At 35.4% G+C, this 20,034-nt stretch overlaps 1 protein-coding gene across 3 annotated transcripts in view; it reads left to right on the forward strand.

The window, feature by feature from the left end:
• LOC112557451 overlaps positions 1-20,034 on the forward strand; it is an 89,213-nt gene that overhangs the window by 22,313 nt on the left and 46,866 nt on the right. For all 3 annotated transcript variants that reach the window (XM_025227440.1, XM_025227358.1, XM_025227524.1), the window contains exons 17-47: positions 473-708; positions 1,024-1,181; positions 1,542-1,672; positions 2,646-2,834; positions 3,069-3,301; positions 3,561-3,718; positions 4,427-4,563; positions 4,865-5,065; positions 5,480-5,703; positions 5,930-6,063; positions 7,039-7,157; positions 7,393-7,584; positions 8,000-8,199; positions 9,147-9,274; positions 9,987-10,108; positions 11,248-11,439; positions 11,876-12,066; positions 12,230-12,366; positions 12,693-12,817; positions 12,981-13,172; positions 13,413-13,609; positions 14,568-14,704; positions 14,824-14,945; positions 15,135-15,326; positions 15,617-15,816; positions 16,256-16,392; positions 16,605-16,723; positions 17,113-17,304; positions 18,075-18,277; positions 18,508-18,665; positions 19,520-19,641. In XM_025227440.1, coding sequence (XP_025083225.1) covers positions 473-708; positions 1,024-1,181; positions 1,542-1,672; positions 2,646-2,834; positions 3,069-3,301; positions 3,561-3,718; positions 4,427-4,563; positions 4,865-5,065; positions 5,480-5,703; positions 5,930-6,063; positions 7,039-7,157; positions 7,393-7,584; positions 8,000-8,199; positions 9,147-9,274; positions 9,987-10,108; positions 11,248-11,439; positions 11,876-12,066; positions 12,230-12,366; positions 12,693-12,817; positions 12,981-13,172; positions 13,413-13,609; positions 14,568-14,704; positions 14,824-14,945; positions 15,135-15,326; positions 15,617-15,816; positions 16,256-16,392; positions 16,605-16,723; positions 17,113-17,304; positions 18,075-18,277; positions 18,508-18,665; positions 19,520-19,641 — 5,178 coding nt within the window. The remainder of the gene's footprint in view (positions 1-472; positions 709-1,023; positions 1,182-1,541; positions 1,673-2,645; positions 2,835-3,068; positions 3,302-3,560; positions 3,719-4,426; positions 4,564-4,864; positions 5,066-5,479; positions 5,704-5,929; positions 6,064-7,038; positions 7,158-7,392; positions 7,585-7,999; positions 8,200-9,146; positions 9,275-9,986; positions 10,109-11,247; positions 11,440-11,875; positions 12,067-12,229; positions 12,367-12,692; positions 12,818-12,980; positions 13,173-13,412; positions 13,610-14,567; positions 14,705-14,823; positions 14,946-15,134; positions 15,327-15,616; positions 15,817-16,255; positions 16,393-16,604; positions 16,724-17,112; positions 17,305-18,074; positions 18,278-18,507; positions 18,666-19,519; positions 19,642-20,034) is intronic.

The following is a 20,034-nucleotide window of genomic DNA, read 5'->3' on the forward strand; positions in this document are numbered from 1 at the left end:
ATCACTGAAATAATTTGTAGTAGCTGTCATTTGTAAAGGAGCAGTTGTAAAATGATTGCAATCCATGCTGTCCATGTCTCGTTCTTGTCTCACGCACTAAGAGCATACTCCTTACAAGTATGACTATGCGGTGTACAAATCTTCCATTTATTATTATTATTAGAGGATAATGCACAAAAGTCTTTATAGATTGTAATGTTGCTGCTTTTAAATGTAAGAACTATTTGTTCGTACTTGCTTAATTAAAAGAACTATTTTCATATTGAGAAGGAAAGGGAGATTTTATGCACATCTAAGTACATATATAAGTATCTTTTGTTGAAAAGAAATCATTCTTTCTAATTTAATCAAAGCTTAAAAAAATATTGGTCTCTAGAAACTTCACTGGATATGAAAGTATTAGGATAAGAACATATTTTAATCATAACTGAGAAACACAAAAAATTGGTTTAAAAAATTGTTTTTCATGAAGGTACAGACTACCATGACTAGTTCCTTTTATGCAAGGACCTACAATGTGAATCAAGACTTACAATCTCTTCTGGACTCTTTGGTGAACCTAGTAGTCTTGTATGTATCATCTGATGATTCAAGACCTCCAGGACCCTGGAGTTTGTTCATGTATGCCAACTTCACGCAGGTTGGCACAGCCATAGAGACAGTTGTAGTGACTGTGTCCAGTTTTGATATAACTCAACAAACTCAACGGTGAGCAGACATGATACCATTCATCCTCTTGTGAATGTGGGAAACAAAATAGCAATAAGTTTGAGGAGGGTAGGCTATAGGCTTGCCTGCTACAGTCAAAAGGTGTGAGGCATTCTACATTAAATGCAACAGAGGTGTAGATGGGCATACACATGCATAGTTATACATAAAACATGCATATGCACCTATAAAATGTTACCCCCCGCCACTTGCACACACACATATTCATAGTCTTTGGTGCACAGCTATTAAACTTGATCTTCAAGTGAAAATGTGCTGTACAAATTCTATTGGGTTTTTTTTTTTCTTTTACAGTATTGCAATGTTTCTGGACAGTATCGACCAGAGGCTCATTACTTTACAAGATGCTGAGCGGCAAGAATCCATAACCCAGTGGATATTTGCCAAACATATAGCCAAAGTGTTTTCTTTATGCACTAAGGCTGTCTTAGACTACTACAGCAGCTATTTTGGTATTAAATTGTTTCTATTTGTTTTTAAAGTTAAAAATTTTAGTTTTTACTTTCATTTAGTTTTACTTTCATTACAGGCTGTTATCTTTTGGCTATAATTACATTGGGAACTATTCTGTAATGGGAAGGATTTCTCGCTTTATTGTCAAGATAAAAAAAAATTATAAATAAATTTGACCGAGGCTAATTTTTACAGAATAAAAGAAAAAAGTTATAATTTGAATTATGATTTTCATAGTTTGGAGGCAAACATCTAGCTGAATAAAATGACTTAATGAGACAAAACTCTGTGCCAAGAAACTATTGAGGATTTTATTTCTGATGTTTAGACTGATGTGTATTTTTTTTTTAATGGCCCAGATGGTATCACCTCAATGCAGGATATGATGCAAACATATCCAGTTGAAATTCAGGTTGTGGTGCAGCTTACAGCTGATGCCTATCTGGATTTTATTGATGCTCTCAAAAATGTTTTGCTGAAGCCAGATCAGGTGAATTTCATTGTGTAAAAGAATGATGGTTTGCATCTAATAAAATGCAACTTTATTAGTCCACAAGGGTAATTACAGGTAGTGCTCATATCCTAGCAATACACAGACAATATGCAAATGTATGCATGTTAAGTACAGTAAATAAGTTCTTTCTCTCTCTCTAGATATTGACACATTCAAATAGCTGTAACAACAACCAAAAACAAACAAAAAAATGATATTGCTTAGCAAGAAATGTTTAATTGATGCACACATTTTAAGCAGATTCTTTCCAAGTATTTATACATAATAGCTAAATGATTTGATTCCATGGAGTAATGCAATTATCATGAATGGCTTTATAGGTACCACTTTCAGGTGATAGCTTTATTATGACCATTTGCATTTTGTAGTTCAGTAGCATGAAAACCTTTCAGTACTCTCATGCAGCCTGTCATTTAAAGGCCTACCAGACCATATTTTTTGTTCTTGAGATTATTGTATCGAGTACAGTATAAGGTATTATTCCTGAAAATCAAAGTAATCCTTTTGTTTTAATTGTTGCCTGCAAATATCACCCTGCACATTAACAGATCATGATGTCATAAATGCTCTCGGTACTAACAGGGTCCTAACTCTTCCATTCACTGTGCTCCAACAGCATAAACAAATCCACATGCATGATGTTAGGTTTTATTTTTACTTTTTTTGTACACAGTGACTTCTTTAGGCTTGTATTTTATGAGTACACAATGGCTGACACAGACCACTTTACTATTATTGTTAAGTTTGAAAAAAGTACAAAAATAAATAGTTTTGTACAGCAATATTTTTACCCTGGCTATTCATTGATTAAACTTTTCTTAGCAGGCACTTATGCAACACACATTCTTTCTCACACTCACAGACATTCTCTCTCTTTCACACTCATGCACATATATACACACAAAAGATAGGATAAATCTATCATTTTCAAATTGTATGTCATTTGCAGTTCTTACGGAGATTGCTGCAACAAAATTTCAAGGCTCCAGCATGTGGTGGCCCTACAGTGACATCAATGCTGTCTTTGTCATCAGACAGCAGCTTTGGACGTCTTGAGACAATAGTCTGTAATACCAGCTGGATAGACCTTTTGATGAAGAAAGTAGTCAACCAACAAATGCTGGAGTTAACCCAAGAGGTAATTTTATTTCATTCTCAGGAAACTTCTTTCTTCTACATTTAATTGGTTAACAGGTAAAGTACTCTTTGAAGTGAAAACAAAAAGGAGACAAAAAGGGAATAAATACATATTTATAATGAAAAGGTTAATGATAAAATCGGTATAAAACTAGGATATGTCTGATTTTCCAAATTTAAGTATAAATCATAGACCGGTAAAATATATATTTGTTTCTTTTATCTTCTCATCCAGTTGGAAACTCTTCTTGAGTACAATGGAAGCAGGTTACCAGATGTGGTTTTAAACTGGACACAGATGGTTGATAACACTCTACACCTAATCACCATGTTTTCCTCCTTACCAAATATGACTTTGCTAGATACCCCTGGATTTGAACTTTGGCCATTCAATATGTCAGCTATTGGAATTAAGTGGTCTCAGTTTTACCTGGACATGAATAAGCTTCAAGATATTGACTATGGCAGGTGAGGAGGATGAAAATTACCTCTAAAATTCTTCACAGAGTTTTCTTTGACGCAAATTAACATCTGCAATGTTCTTTACTGGCATTTGTACTTGTTACCTCTCAGGAAGCTTAAACATGACTTTCAGATATTCAATGATGTTGAGTCTAAATGTTCTTTTTAACATTAACTACTATGATATGAATGGTTTAATTACTTTGAACTCAGAGTGATATCAGAAATCTTTGTGAACATTTTTCTTTTTTCCACCTGTCTTCAGCCTAATTGAGGTTGTGCAAGAGTTAGCACTTGCAGCACAGCAAGAAGAAACTGGCTTGTTATCTGAGGCTGGAACCTTTACACAGTTTCTTAAAACCAGTGCTTTTGTCTCTAACACATTTATGAAGTTCATAAATAAACAGCTTGCATATTTTAACTGTAAGTATTGTTTTTAAACTTCCTTTTTCTTGTGTTTTATTACAAAGCTCACTTTATATACCTATTGTGGAAACAGGATACATGTCATGAGATAAATGTTTTATGCCTATTTGATAATGATTGTGTAAAAATATAACATCATTCATGGCAGCCTTTATGACACCTTTGAAGAAAAAAACTTTCACAGACAAGCGTGCTTTTCACAACATAATAGACACTATGAAGTAGCTTGAACACCTTAACCTTTTACTTTTTTAGTAATATCTCATTCCACAGCATCCATCTTGGCCATGCTGCCTCCATGTAAACTATTTTACGGGGACTATTACAATCCATTCCTTTCTTTATCAATTATATTTCTTTTTCTGAAATTATCACTTTTATAGATTTAATTTATTTCCTTAGAAAGATAAAAGTCCTCCCTTGGAGGACGTAGGGGCAATGAATAGTTGACCATGTCTAAAGCATATCTTGTGGAAGACATTCTGGCATTCTCTTTTCACTGTATTTTACCTTCTATAAATCAGGGACTTACTGCAGCAGGGCTGTTAAAGAGTGTTTTTCTGTCAATATGTTAACCTCATACCTTATAACCTGCTCCAAAGACAAGAACACAAATCATATGGCTATGGAGCCTTCCTAAAAATATGTAAAAAAAAAACAAACAAAATAATAAACAAACCTTGTGATAACTGTCTGATGTTTCAGCCACAGATATAGTCAACATTCTTGATATGCTTGGCTCAGATGAACTAAGGCGTTTAAGCAGATTACTCCAATACAGCCCACAAATCAATGCAATCGGGGTCAACACGCTGCTGCGATTGATGACAGTCTCATCATTTGTGAGTCTTTCTTCTTCCACTATAATGAAATAAAAATATGTACTTGAGTGAGAAGAAAATTATAGAGCCAAGCAATAATTGAATAGGGTAATACAACAGAAATGATTATAGCATGATTCTTTATAATTTATTAAATGCTTTTTTCTCTCTTTTGTAAATTGTAACGTGCACCATAGATCTCACATTTGAACATGTTTTGTAGTCCATCTCTCAGTTTCTTACATTCTTATACCTCTATTTTCTCATATGTAAAGATGTAAAGACTCATATCTTTATGTCTTCTCGCTTGGTTGATTTTCAGGCAGCCGTTCCTTCAAATGCACAGCAGTTAGCAGCCCTGTGCACCAATCTCACTATTTTTAAAGAGATGGTTGCTGTGGATGACAGCATCATTGATAGTGGGTTGCTGCAACAAACAGTCTGCAGCCTCGATCTAAACTATACAGCACTCTTCAACGAGCTGATGCAAAACTGGGATGGCTTTGGTGAACTGGTTGATGCCGTATGTTTGCTGAAATGTCTAAATTTCGAATTATTTTACTTCAAAGATTGAAATGTGTGCTTTTCTTCTTGAAGCTTTTATTTGTTCTGTGGTTATTCATGTTTCTGCATAAAATTTACCAGATGATCTGAAAGTTCCATCCCTTAATATCCCAATAGTTGGTTCATCTGGTAAGGATTAAAGAAAAATAATTTACAATGAAAATTTTATTTCTTCATTAACTTTACCAGACAACCCAACCAGGGGTGCCTAAACTATATGCCACATGCAAAGGTGCCTCATCTGGAATGTGTATGCATATTTGCATGTGAATCCAAGCTATTTGTTAAGCACTGGATAAAAATGAGATATTTTTTATGTGTGTTTTTATGGCTATCTTTGTCACAAAGGTTTATTCCCATTTTTTGTCTTCAGGTATCTTCTGTCTTGCAGCCAAATGCTTCGCTGATCCTAAATACAACAGAAATGATAGAGGTGTACTCTGAGTTTAATGAACTTATTACCAGCCTAACATCTCACACTCCTGCTTTTGTGATTATACCCAATGACGCATGGATGAATGCATTGCTTTATGCACCATCATGGGAGAGATTTGGATATGAGCTGCAGATGGTCTACCAAAGCTTCCAGAATCCAAAGTACTAATTCAGTGTGTGTGTGTGCGCCCACATATGTATCCAGAGTACATTTACTGTAAACTATTTCTCATAATAAATTGTTGAGGTTATATTTTTGGTTATAGGTATATTTCATTTAACATTTACATTTGTAATGTTGTGTTATTATTTACAGTTGTGATGGCAGTGTTCTGCTTTGTTCACATGTTGTGTCAACAATTACTCATCTCTTATTGTTTTGTAACAGCATGATTGGAGACTGGCAACTTTGGATTAGCAAGCTTCTGACCATTTTTGATGCAATCCCTGGGCTGAGGTCAGCTATGAATATTGCAGATACTGTCCTGACCATACTACAAAGATACCTTGCGATCTCATTGGGTGAGAAGAATAAATGCTCTGATTACAATTTAATACTGAAGAATTCACATTTTAAGTTTTGGCTGTTCACTGAGAATTGTGATTGTTTTGTTTCCCAGTTGGGCTCAAAAGTCAAAATATCCTTTCCATGATGAAAGGACAAAAAAAACTCTCACATCAATTGTTGGAAACTGTAGAACAGCCACAATCATTATAGGCCCATTTCATAAAAAACCCATTATAATTATGATCATATGCTTCTTTGTTGTTGCCTAGAAAGCTGGAATTTTTAATTGGAAAGACAGTATTTTTTTACATTATATAGTGATACCTTGGTTCTCGAACATAATTCGTTCCGGGAGGACGGTCGAGAACCAAATTGTTCGAGAACCGAAGCAATGAAACCCAAAGGAAATAATGGAAACTGGATTAATTCGTTCCAAGCCCCAGAAAATGCCTATTTACTGGCCTAATTTGTATATAATATGTAGAAAAACATGAGTCTCAACAAGAAATAAGAAATAAAAGTGTATTTATTAAAACAAAAACAAACAAACAAAAAAACAAAAATGTACTGTACAGTACAGTAAATTGTGTTTCATTTACTGTACCTGTACCAAACTTTATGGCAGGAGGGAATGAATGTGGAGGGAGGAGGGAAGGGGGATGGTTATTGTCACTGATGACGCAAGCAAGGCGCGCTGGGCCGAATGAACACCTTTTTGGCTCAACTCGGCTCATCTCGGACGTTCGGATGTTCGAGTTCCATTAAATATTTGTTCGAATTCCAAGACAAAATTTTCTCGAATTTCCTGGTCGAATACCAATTTGGTCGAAAGTCAAGGCGTTCGAGAACCGAGGTATCACTGTATTTATTTAATGGCAGATTTAAAAACACATTTTGTGTAATAGATTAATACTATTTGGAATATGTTTGTTTTTTTCATTAAGGAACAGAAATAAACCTAGATATCAACTCTGGTGTAAACATTTCAGATTTATCACTGGAAAATTTTAAAGGCTATCCAAACGTGCATGCACTGATATTTCTGCTGGATAAGGTCCCAGAAATTGTTGAGACTTTAGCCTACACCACTCTTCAACACCAAGAACAGGCAAGCATCAAGTGAATTTTTTTCTTTTACTGATAATTTTTATTGACATTTATTTATATAAACATTACATATCATGTGATCAGGTGTCCTGCAATCAAATCAAATTTCTGGCTATGTGCGTGCAGCACCTGTTCATAAGATGAGAAACAGCTAGATAAAAAGGAAAGAAAATATAACTTCAGTATAGTTATTTGAACACATTCTTTCCTTTAACCTTTAGTATTCAAAATCACAGGTTGTCAGATGGGCAGATGCAATGAAATCTTTGGACACATTCTGTAGCCTTGAACCTTCAACCTTACTCACTGTGCCACCAGGTGTGTCACTTAACATCACAGAGGTGGTGGGGAAACTGTGTTTAGTTAATGTCACTGCACTGGTAACAGAACTCAGCGTGTTTCAAGGCATGGACACCCTTCAGGCGCTGGTAATTATAAATTTCTTTAGCTAAGATTCATTTTCTTTAGCTGTTCTCATTTTGTTGAACTGTCTTTCTTCTTGTACATTTTTTGTAGAGGTTACCCTCTCTTGTCTCTTTCACTCACCCACCTATTTTTTTCCATCTGTGTGCTATGTGCTTTTCTGTGGAAGTAAATTAATTTTCTCAGCTATAAAACTGCTCAGCATAGCCTTTACTGTATTTTTGGCAGGTGATTATTCATTTATTTTATGGCTTTAGATATGTCAATAGGTTTGGTTCATTTAAAAGTCATATAATAGTTGAGTCTTACTGAACCATGTTTATTCTGTTTTAGAACAAGGTGTGTTTTACAAAATTAAGTTTTTGTTTCACAGCTTTATATAAGGTCAGTGTTTGTTGATCCAAGAATCTTTGATTTCAGCTGGGTAGTGGAAATACAACATTCATACTCAATGTGACAGCTTTGTCCAGTAAATTCACAGAATTGATTTTGAAATTTGAGACTGTCATCACATCTCCATCAGATGTTTCAATCAGTCTGCGTGTTTTCAACATTTCCGTGTGGGAAGCTGTGTTTTCAAGACTTGGTCAAAACTTTGATGGCTTTCAAGAAAAACTAATGTAAGATGGTTTTTTAAAAATTCTATTCTCACCTGCTTTTTCAATAAATTTTTTTCTAGCAGATTCCTCTGTTAGAAATAATGTTTGTGTTCTTTGTGGGCAAAGGGCGAAGGTATGATGGTCACGGTGTCCGGTCACTTAATCCCCAGACACTTCATCCCCGACACTTCATCCCCGACACTTCATCCCCGAGACTTTTAATCCCCAGACACTTCATCCCCAGACACTTCATCCCCGACACTTCATCCCCGACACTCAAGAACTATTTTCATATCATATTGTTGAAGAACATTAAATTTACTAACTTATATGAACTTTAACTAATGTTGTAGATGCTCAAATGACGTTGAAGTTAATAGCATGATTTGAATTTGAATTTCAATTAAATTTTTCGCTGACTTCATAATTTTTATAGTTAAGGATTTAGTTTAGGGATTAAGTGTCTGGGGATGAAGTGTCTGGGGATTAAAAGTCTAGGGGATGAAGTGTCGGGGATGAAGTGTCGGGGATGAAGTGTCTGGGGATTAAGTGACTGGGAACCGATGGTCACAGATACTGAAAAATAGATAACTTCAAGAATACCAAGCAGCATATTTGTTGAGCTCTGTGACAAAAAGTGTATTACTACTTAAATCTCAGTGCCTAAACCTGTCGGGGGTGGGGGTGGGGGGCGCGACGTGCTTACAAAGGGGGCGCGAAGGTGGTAATTTTTTTAACGTTTCTTATACTGGTATTAGTGAAATTAGCTTACATTGCTGGCTAAGGGGGCGTGCAGACATACCTTTGTTCGTCAGGGGGGCGTCACAAGTAAAAGGTTGAGAACCGCTGGCCTAGACTTTCAGGTTTTCTCAAATATGTGATTATGTAAATGTTTTGGGCATAGCAAGTTTGATGTTTACTTACGAATTCTGTATTAAGGATCATATTTTGTCTCTCTAAACACCAAGGTCACCAGAGTTTTTTGAAGATTTGCTAGTTCAGGTTCTTCCAAAGCTTAAGGGTTTGAGAGGTGAACTTGATCAAGCACTTACAGTAGTGGATGTTTTGCTGGACCAAATGCTCCAATCACTTACAGGTACTATACAATATTTAGCTGTACATTTTTTTTCATGTCATTTCATATTTTTTAACATGAAGACTCCTATTTAATCATGCTTTCCATTTACTTATAAAAATAAAACCCTTCTCCCCCTTATCATCTAAAGTCTTTGAGTAAGAAATGCACTGAATCTGATATAGAAAAATATGATTACTTCAAAACCTGTAGAATGAAAGTATGATGATAACATACACAACAATTTTCAGGTGTTCGGTTAAAAGGTTGCATAAAGATCTTATAATTGCATCTTCACTTGCAGTGGTCAGGACAGGGTTTGATACCAAATCATCTTATCAAGTTCTTTCCACTGAGAATGAAACTATGAAGCTTAAAATCTTTACAAATGAGAGATAATTTAGTTTTCTTAGTGAAACATTAGGTAGACTTTTAGACTCTGGAAAACTTTATAAAAAAGACTTTTTAATGTTCAACTAATTCTGAATATTGCAGAGAGACATGATACACATTTTCTTATTGTTAACACATATATACACAGAGTTTTTGTCATTTTAACTAGAAGCATTAATTGTTGGCCTGTTTTGTTGATTTGATTTTTAACTTAGAAATAGTATGAAATATGAGAAAATATATTTTAGTTCTTCAGCAATGATGCATTTTATATCATAGAATGGGATGAAGAGTTATAGGTATCTGTTTTCATTTTATTTTATGATTTTGCTTGCTGTAGCTGGATCTTTCACCAGTTTGTTTAGAGGGTATCCAACTGTGCAATCTGCCATTAAGTTGCTCGACAGCTTGCCAGAGCTGTTTGAAATGGTGACCTACACATCCCTTTTCGCACCAGAAAAAGTTAGTTTCCTAATTTGTATAACTTACATACTAATTTGGGTGGAAACATAGGTGCATGAACGGATGAATGGTTATGCATACAGATAGACTGCTGGAGAGATGCAGGGAAACAGATGTGTACAGTGGCGTAAGGAGGGGTAAATTTGCCTTTCTGATAACTACAAGGTTATAATGCAAATAAACATTTCTTCAAAATACAAAACAAAAGAATTGAAGTTAAAAATATTATTTGCAAGACATGATCATGCATGTTTTCTCTGTTTCAATTTATATTGAAAGACCAACCTGAATAGTTTGCATTTTTTTCAGATATCAGTAGATATAGGCGGTATAAAACTAACCCATAAATTTCAGCCTTCAAAACCCATCCGTTAATTAATTATCCAATACGATTCGCACCTACGATCAGTGAGTTTCACAACAGTGTACTACATAACTCTAGTGCACAATTCACAAGGTTTCCAGCTGTCAACACCAATCAGAGAGAGAGAGAATGAGCTACAGTTCATATTATTCATATTATTCTGCATTTCTCATGATTCTGAAAAACTGCTACTTTTGCACGAGAAATTCAGACTTTCAACATCCGAATAACCTTAACTGTTGCTCTGGTTGGTGTTGACTTCTGGCAATGTTGTGAGTGGTGTACCAATGTGACGTAGTACACTGTTAGCGACGCTCATTGATCGCAGGTGCAAATCGTGTGCTTTGTTGGCGGATAATTAATTAACGGATTGGTTTTGGAGGCTGAAATTTACAGGTTAGGCTTATATCGCCTATATCTACCGATATCTCCAAAAAACCACGAACCATTCAGGTTGATCTTTAATTCAGTTCTCAAATTCATTAGAATTGATAGTTTTATAAAGTTAAATGGTGAAAGCATAGGATGTCTTATCATTAATCTTTCTTAAGAGTCAAGATGGTTAATGAACTTTGAGAGTGCACAAAAAAATGTCATACTGATGACATGTCCTTTCTTTCTGTAAGTATGTGAGTTCTGATTATCTGATGAGAAATAATTTTTAAAATCATTGATAGTTTTATGCATTTCTCTCTTGTTTATGCACAGTTCATTTTCATTTGCTGGCACCCTAGATGACATTCTGGCATGTTTTTGATTTTTTTACCTCTGATAGGTTGCCATTCAGTCAGCAGCCTTCTCGTCCTTTGAAACATTTTGTGCAACGGACCTCAAGAGTATTTTCACCGTCCCATATGGCTCATCACTGGATCTTAGAATGTGGAGAACAGAGTTGTGCTCCTTGAATTACACACTCCTGGTGCAGGAACTGTCTACCTATCAATCTGTGCAGAATCTTCAACAGATTGTGAGTTTTGCAGACATTACAACTGATAGTGGTGAAAATATAAATAAAGCTATGGAACAGATACATTCTAACAGGCGTGTGCAAATGATTATGTGTATGTAACTTTATCAAATGATCTAGCTATTGCTTAAGGGCTGCAATTAATAGTAAGATCATCTGGTAGGTATCAAAGAAAGATAATTTACTAGGAGCATTTCATATCTTCATTAACTTAATTGGATCACCCAACCAGTAGTTGTAGCCCTAAGCATCTAATTGTCGAGTTGTCTGGTATGTGCCAAAGAAAATTAACAAGAAAATTTTCTTTTTCCTTGATGAAATGTTTGCTAACACCTATGACTGACTTTTAAATATATTTTATCACTGATACAGCAGTAAATTTAACTCTGTTCTTATGCTCACCATTTAACAAGTGTCCTGATGCTGGTGCTTTCAGTTTGCTTCCAATACCTCAGCACCAGTAAATGTGACATCCCTTTCAAACAAGCTGATGTCTGTGATGCAACTCCTCGGTTCAGGCAACACAACAATTATGGAACTGGATAGTCGAATTTTTAATGCCACAGTTTGGGATGATGTTGTGTCCCATCTGGGCACTTGGGTGCATCAGGCTGAAGCAGTGTGGAGGTATGTTTATGATACAAATTGAGTTTAATTGTGTTGTCTTAATGAACACAATATGTTAGCTGTGCTTGCTTGAAAGCCTACCAGTTCAGATAAGAATTTTAATTTTCATAGGTAAGAAAACAACATTTTATTTATCCACCTCTTTGTTTGCACCCTTTTTCAGCTCGACTACAAGATATGAGGAACTTCTAAGCAGTGGGGTGACTTCAGTGTTCATGGCTGTACCAGAAATCAACCTAAGCATACGCTTTGTATCTGTAATCCTTGATCAGTTTGAAGAAGTATTTCAGGAAGGGCTAGGTTTGTAATCTTATTGATTATTTTTTTAATCCAGATCTTTACTTTGCAGGGGCTGTGAATTTTTTTTTATTCCCATTTTCTGAATATTGTGTATGCCTGAAGTACTTCTTAAGTATGATTTAAAGGTTCAGATATAAAAATAAAAATACATTTCTGTGCAAATAGCATGTTTCTTGTTGCATTCTGCTGCACCATGCAGTACTGTATTGCAGTGTTAGGAACAAAAGTAATTTTCAAGTATTTTATACTGCTGTGTGAACAGGAAGGGGGGTGGATTGAAAGAAGTACTAATATTGTATAATAATGAGTTTATTATTCCTCTACAGTCTCGCTGTCAGGTGCCTTATCAAGATATCCTAACATCCAGAAATTTGTTTCCCTTCTTGAGAACACACCTGAGATACTTGAATTATTTGTACACACCTTGGCTTCCATCAACGCTGAAGATATGGTAAGAAATAATTCATCTTGATTTATCACTGACATTAAGTGATATTTAATGTAGTTATGTAATATAATGCTGTGAAAGGATTTCAAGCATGTATTGCTCCCTTTTATATGATGCGTGATGCAGATCCTATGCAGTTATTGATGCTCAAAGTCTTATGTCTCAGTTGATGAGATGGAGCAGTGCTACTCGCTCCTGGGAGACCTTCTGCAGTGCTGATCCTAACACTTTGCTGTACTCAGTACCTGGCAACCCCATGACCCCATCAAGCATACTGGGGCGCATGTGTTCCATCAACATGACTCAACTGCTCACAGAAATTAGCTCCTTCCAGAGTTTTGAAAAGATGAATGCCCTGGTGAGGTTTAGCATTGTTTAGCATTTTGTTTTATTTTATATGGATCTTGTTTTCATTGTTAGCCCCTAAGAAAGTGATACTGACAGCTTCTCTCTTTTTCACTTTTTATATTTTGTTACTTTTTCACTTCTGTACACCACATTTGGATTTTGACTTTTGTACTTCTGTCACTAGTTGTGTGAAACAAATTGCTCTTTTCCTCTGTGTGTGTATTTATATATATATCTTTTCTTTTGGCAGCTTTCTGGAAATTTTTCATCAGATTTCAACACCACTGCTTTCAAAGAAAAGATTGTTGGACTTATTTCTTCTTTGGAAACTTTGATCACATCACCAGAAGTCTCTGGGTACAATCTACGTATTTTTAACGCATCAGTTTGGGAACCAATCATCGTCAGACTAGGTGGTGATTTTAACAAGTCTGTGGATCAGTTTATGTAAGTGTAACAGCAGATAAAACAATTCTTTTTTTTTTTTTAAATAGAAAGCTCTTTGTATTTTCTTTCTTTTTCTTTCCTTTTGTTTCTTCTGGTTACATGCATATGTCATAATAATAATAATAAAGTTGATTTATAAAGCGTTTTACCCCACTATTAAAGGCAGGCTCGAAGGCTGAACAAAAAAAAAAAAAACCAAACAAAAAAACACACATACACACACACAAACACAGCAAAGAGTTGATTAAGAGTTCTGTTGGTGTAGAAATCCTGGAAGGGAATGCAACAAAAATACAGAAACATGCATGCAACAAGAATCAGGATGGCACGAATGCATGTCACTGGACGACATCGCTGAAGCACATATATCCAAAATTTAGTCTACAGAACATGTAGCAAAGTACATGGTTTATAAATCAGAAAATGGAAAATAGTATGGTCCACAGTGCTGGAAAAGTTAAAAGTGTCAATGAAGGAGGCTCCACGTCAAAAACCCAAAGCAAGTTGGCAAAATGAAGAACAGGATGCAGAAGCTGTTAGTGGATGAAGACGTCTGTTGGAAAAAAATGACACAGCACAAGCATTAAATAACGATCCATAACAGGCAAACATATATCACAGATTAGCAGACAGGAGACATCAAATATTGCCATAGATTCATGGACTAGACAAAACAACAGCTAGTCCCTGCCAGCCAATTATGCAAAGGAACATCACTCACTTCATAAACTTACAGATGTTTCCTGCTTTGCTTTCTGTGTTACATCAGCATTGCACAAACATGAGAATAAAGAAATTACTACTGTAAAACATTTTTTATTATAAATATTAACCTTGTTGCTAAATGACACTCTTTCTATTGTTGATAACTGAATTTGTTCTATATTTGGTACGTTCATATAAGCTGTCGCTTGAGGATGTGTCATCTTTATAGATACATTCATCCTCTTATTAACAGGTCACCAGAAATAATAGTGGATTTCTTTATGAAAACATTTGAGAACAACCCTGAACTGAATGAGACAGTTGGTATATTGAAGAAAATTCTGGCAGTGACTGATATTGTAATGGATCAGGCCCTTCGTGTTCTGCAAGGTATGTACTCATATACAGATGTAGATCATGACTATTAAACAAATTAAGTAAATGTAATAAAACAAAGTTCTGTTGAAATGAAAAAAAGTATTGTGAAAAAATTTCCAACTTTTCTTCAGGAGGCTCTTTGATGGAGATGTTTGAAAAGTACCCAGTATTACAATCAGCTGCTGTGTTACTGGACAGTCTTCCAGAGGTTTACGAATCTGTTGTTTACACAGCTTTGTATTATCCAGATAAGGTGGGTGCTTGCTGTTGTTTCATTAAAAAAATGAAACAGATTTTATTCCACACATGAAAAGTCTAGAAGTACATTTAAAGGTGTTACTTTTCTCATGTTAAAAAGATAATGTTGAAAGTATTTGTTTAAGGGAAAATAAGAGAGTTGTCTTGTGAAATAAGGAAAAGTTATAAAAAAAAAATTTTTCAGATTGCATCCCATGCTGAGGCATTCTCCTCATTTGAAACCTTCTGTACATCAGACGTGAGCATCATCTTTACCACTCCCGTGGCGACCAGCTTCAACACCACAAACTGGCAGAAATTGTTGTGTTCTTTTAATGTAACTCAACTCTTAAATGAACTTGCAACATTCCAGGGCAGCCAGCTCCTTCAGGATATTGTAAGAAGCATAAATATAATCATGTATTAAACTGATTTTGATGACCACATTGATTTCTGAGGGGTAGAATGAGTTGATAGTGGTGTGGAAAAAGGGAAAGATTAAGGAGGAGGAAGATGATAGTGATAGTGGGTGATTGACACCTAAGTGACACTAACTGTGCATGCTAACAAGCTTTTTGTGTGCCACTTAGTCGTTGATGCAGCACTTGTTTATCTTAATATACAAAGCATAAGTATCTCAAGACCATGTCATATACAGAGAATTTATCCATCTTAATTTGTTGGCAGTTGGCTTCTGACGGGCACATCACGATAAATGTTACTGCAACTGTTCAGAGGATTGAATCCTTTGTGGGTCAGATGGCAGCAGCTTTGACTAGAAATAACTTGATGGGAGAAGTAAATGCAAGATTCATAAATGCAGACTTGTGGGCAGAGACCTTGACAAAGTCTTCCATTTGGATAACTGATCCAACACAGTTCTGGATGCAAGTGCACATTTGAGTATTTCATTACTTAGTGACTGTTAAAACAGTGTAAAGGATTAAATATAACACATGTATCATTTAGTATTGTGAACTTAGCTTAATGGCAGTGGCAAAGCAGAGATCTGTATGAAACCTTGGAGGGTAGTCAACGCCACATTGGCCAGAGAAAATACTGGCTTACAAACATCAAAGACTGGACTGGTCATCCTGTTCAAGACCAGCTATCACCCAAAATAAGCAAGATTGGCGGACCCTCTCAGCTGCCACGTCAGTGCTCCCCCCCTCCCCCAACGACAGGTGCCGGTCAAGTGACGACTGACTGATTTAGTTTAAGTTAAACCTAAAATTGTCACAGGCATAGCAGAAGTTCAGTTTGTGAATCCTTTAAAGATTCCATTTTTTTATTTTATTTTATTTTTTTTTTTCTGCTTTTGGACAGGACCAGCAAAATATGGAACTCCGCAATCATGGAGCTGCTGTTTCAGAGTATCTCCTCTCTTCCCAACTGGCAGGAAATCATTGCTTACACTGATGTGGCATTTAGTCTTTTGGACCAAGGACTACGGAAAACTCTGGGTAAATTTGTTCATTTATTATTCAGAAGGAAGGAGACTAGGTACATAAAAGAATATGTAAAAGTAAAATTTTAGTTGTCTTCCAGCATGGAGATCAAGTCGGTAACCAAAAAAAAAAAAAAAAAAAAAAAAAATCATCAGAATGTAAGCAGCAGTAAATTAAAGTCATTGCCCTGAATCAGTTTCATCGATCTTTTCTTTCTAACTTACCAGTGCCTATACACACAGTTTTCCAAGGATACCATAATCTTCAGACACTGTGGTCTTTGCTTGAAGATGCACCTGAAATGTTTGAGGCCTTTGCTTTTACAGTCTTGCATCACCAGGAAAAGGTTGGCAAAACCTAGTTCACTTGATTATCTCAAATATTTACCAACGACACATTAATTTTAATTTAGACCTTTGTTACTCCTCAAGGAGCATAGGGCCACACCAACAACACATAGTAACAATTAATTAATATAAATTTAGCAAGAATGTCACATCATTGTGAATGAAGTTTTTCCCATTTATTATTGAAATAAAAAAATCCATTATCAGAATATTACACATCTGAAGGTCTACACAAAAGATCTATGTGTTTAACTGAAAAGCACTTAAAATTTGAGTATTTGTGAAAAGATCATCCATGAGCAGGATAAAATTCTGTCATAAACTTTAATTTTTCTAACCTAAACTAAATTTTAAAATAATACATGCAAAAAACTTTTCAACTTTTCAGGTGAGCAAGTGGGCTCCAGCAATGATGACCATGGAGACATTCTGCATGACAGATAAAAATGAGCTTCTGTCTGTTCCTCCAACTAGCAGTGTCAACATTCAGAACTTCTTCCTCCGCTTGTGTACTCTAAATTTGACTGAACTGTTAGTAGAACTGAGGGAATTCCAGGGACAGTTTCAGCTGGAGGAACTGGTGAGTTTGATGCACTCCATATCACGGAAATATAGCTGTAACTATTTTCAGATAGACTGATGTGCTAGCTATGGTAGCATCTTCATTTCTTTTATTTTAATTATTCATCATAAATTATTTATTGTAAAAGTGGGAAGTTGGGCCGGGGTGTTTATGCATTCTACTATCCTACTATCTCGATCACTTGCCCTGATTAATAAAATGCACTACTTCTGGCTGGTATATATCTTTCCTGGCACACAGCAGAACACTTGAGACTAAATGAAAGATCATCATTCAATCTTGCAAACATCTCTAAAAACTTTTCCCCTAACACTCCAACTCACAAGTTGGATAGGACAACTTTCTTTGCTATACTGTCTACGAAGACTCCCTCACACTCCAACCCTTGACCTTCACACTCCTAAAATTTTCCTTTATCACCTTCCTCCATTGTTATTCAGTTAACATCTTCTAACATTTAAAATAATTTAATGATAGAGGTTGAAATTTCGAATAACTGCAGTGTGTTGGTAGGTTTGAGCATTGTTGTATACATTAGAGAATGCTTGTACAAACAGTATTTATTCAGGGACTATTTTCAACCAGATTATGCTTAAGTCATTGGGGTAAAAGTCTGAGATAGTGGCAAAGATTGTAATGAAGCATGCATCTTCCTTGATATTAATTTTAGCTCTTCCAGTGTTGTTACATAATAACTATTTCCTTATCTACACTTCCTTTGTAACTTACCATGCCAGCCTTAACAAATTTTTCTGTTTTTCTCACAGCTCATCAACCCAAACATTTCACTGATGGTTAATGTGACATTAACAGTGAACAAACTTAGAGATCTTGTGGACTTGCTGCCACAACTTTCAACTGCTCCCCTGGAATCTAATCTCTTAAGTCTTCGCATTTTTAACTCTTCTGTTTGGGAAGCTGTGGCTGCAAGGCTAGGTTCAGGACTAAATGAATCTTGGAGCTCTTACTTGTAAGCATGGTTTTGAATTGGATTTGTGAATTTCATGTAGAAATTGAGCTTTCTCATAATTTAAAAAAAAAAAGCAAGCCCTTTTGTTTTCACTTGTTCTGAATCTACCTAAATGTAATGCGAAAGTAAATCTTTGATTGGTTTCAAAGATAGGCCATAATAAAGTCTTCTAATCTTCTTATACATGTTTTACTAAGAGGACACATTATTTTGAACTGGTTATTCTACAGATCTGCTGATGCAATGGTGGAAGTTTTTGAGCAAATTTTCTGCTCCTCTTCTACAAATCTGACTCAAGCATCTACTGGGCAACTTGCGAATGTTTGCAGTTCCAGTTCCTTGGCAGTTGTAGACATAGTATTGACTCAGATGCTGACATCCCTTCAACGTGAGTACCTTCTAATAAGTAAATGGGAACTTAACGGGTTAAAATAAAGTATGAAGATATCACTTACTGAAATCTTGCTTAACTGGAGATGTATTGCACAACTTTCATAAAAGTTTTTTCACTCTCATAGATGATAACTAGTACACTGCAATTCCTTTCTGTTTTGAAATAATCTCTTGACACTGTACCTTCTGTCCTTGCATCCTTTCAACCTTTAGCCATTCCCACCAGAATGCATTGGTCATATTGCATCCTGGGTCACTATAGTTGAGATTATGGTGCCAAATAATTATTCTGACTCTTCACTTGTAGTCTCACTGATATTCTAATCATTAGGATACAGCAGTAAATAAAGACATACCATAATGACATATCTGCAAAATTCATAAATTGCCCTTTGGGATAAATAAAGTGTTATTTTAAATACCTTTAAGAGCTTCGAATACACCTTTCAAGCTGATGTGATGGTCTTACATTGCCTGTGAAATTTTTTTTACATTATTTTCTTCTTCTTTTTTTTACCTGGTTTTTTTATGCTGCATTATTTAGACTTTACCACACCAATTCCACAGTTCTACAATCCTATAAATGCTGGCTTACAGTTTAGTGTCTTCACCATCATGAAAATAATTCTCATGAGTTTCTTCCTCTAGAACATCTGTACGTCAGAGCATAGTAAGGAACAAGAATATCAATCCTTCATATAATTAGGCACTAAAGCTCTTTTCAATGATGAAAGTTTTTTTTAAGTGCCTGTAACTTCTTTCCTTTCCTCTTAAATTTCTATATCATAAATGTTATATCTTAAAGGCATTGAAAAGACTCTTACAATATGTGCATGCTTTATCTGACAGTTGGATCACCAAGGGAGATGTACAGTGGATACCCCTCAGTTCTGAAAGCTCTTTATTTGCTGGACTACCTGCCAGAAATATATGAGACTGTTGTGTACACCAGTCTATACAGTCCACAGAAGGTAATAAGATGACATCCTGTCATCATAGATCCTATCTGTGCACTTTATGCTTGTTAATTTCTTAGTCTGTGGAATATCTTAACCAAATTCTTTCATATATGGGATTTTTTTCGAATTGATACACTGGCATTAAATGTCAATAACTATAAACTTGATAAAATCAATTAAAAAACTGAATGAATACTGGGACTAAAGATCAGAAGTCAGGACTGTGTGCAGATGTGTTTTTAATATGAAGACCTTAGCCAGTAGGAGAACTGGAAAGGTATTTTAATTAAGCATATCATGGTGTCATGGTTTTGATCTATTTCTCTTCATGGTAATGTCTGTAGACATATATCTCAAGAATGGAGCAAAGGTATTATCTCTTATTTGTGGAAATATTATCTTGCT

Source organism: Pomacea canaliculata, linkage group LG1 (assembly GCF_003073045.1).
Source record: "Pomacea canaliculata isolate SZHN2017 linkage group LG1, ASM307304v1, whole genome shotgun sequence".
Lineage (NCBI taxonomy): Eukaryota > Metazoa > Mollusca > Gastropoda > Architaenioglossa > Ampullariidae > Pomacea > Pomacea canaliculata.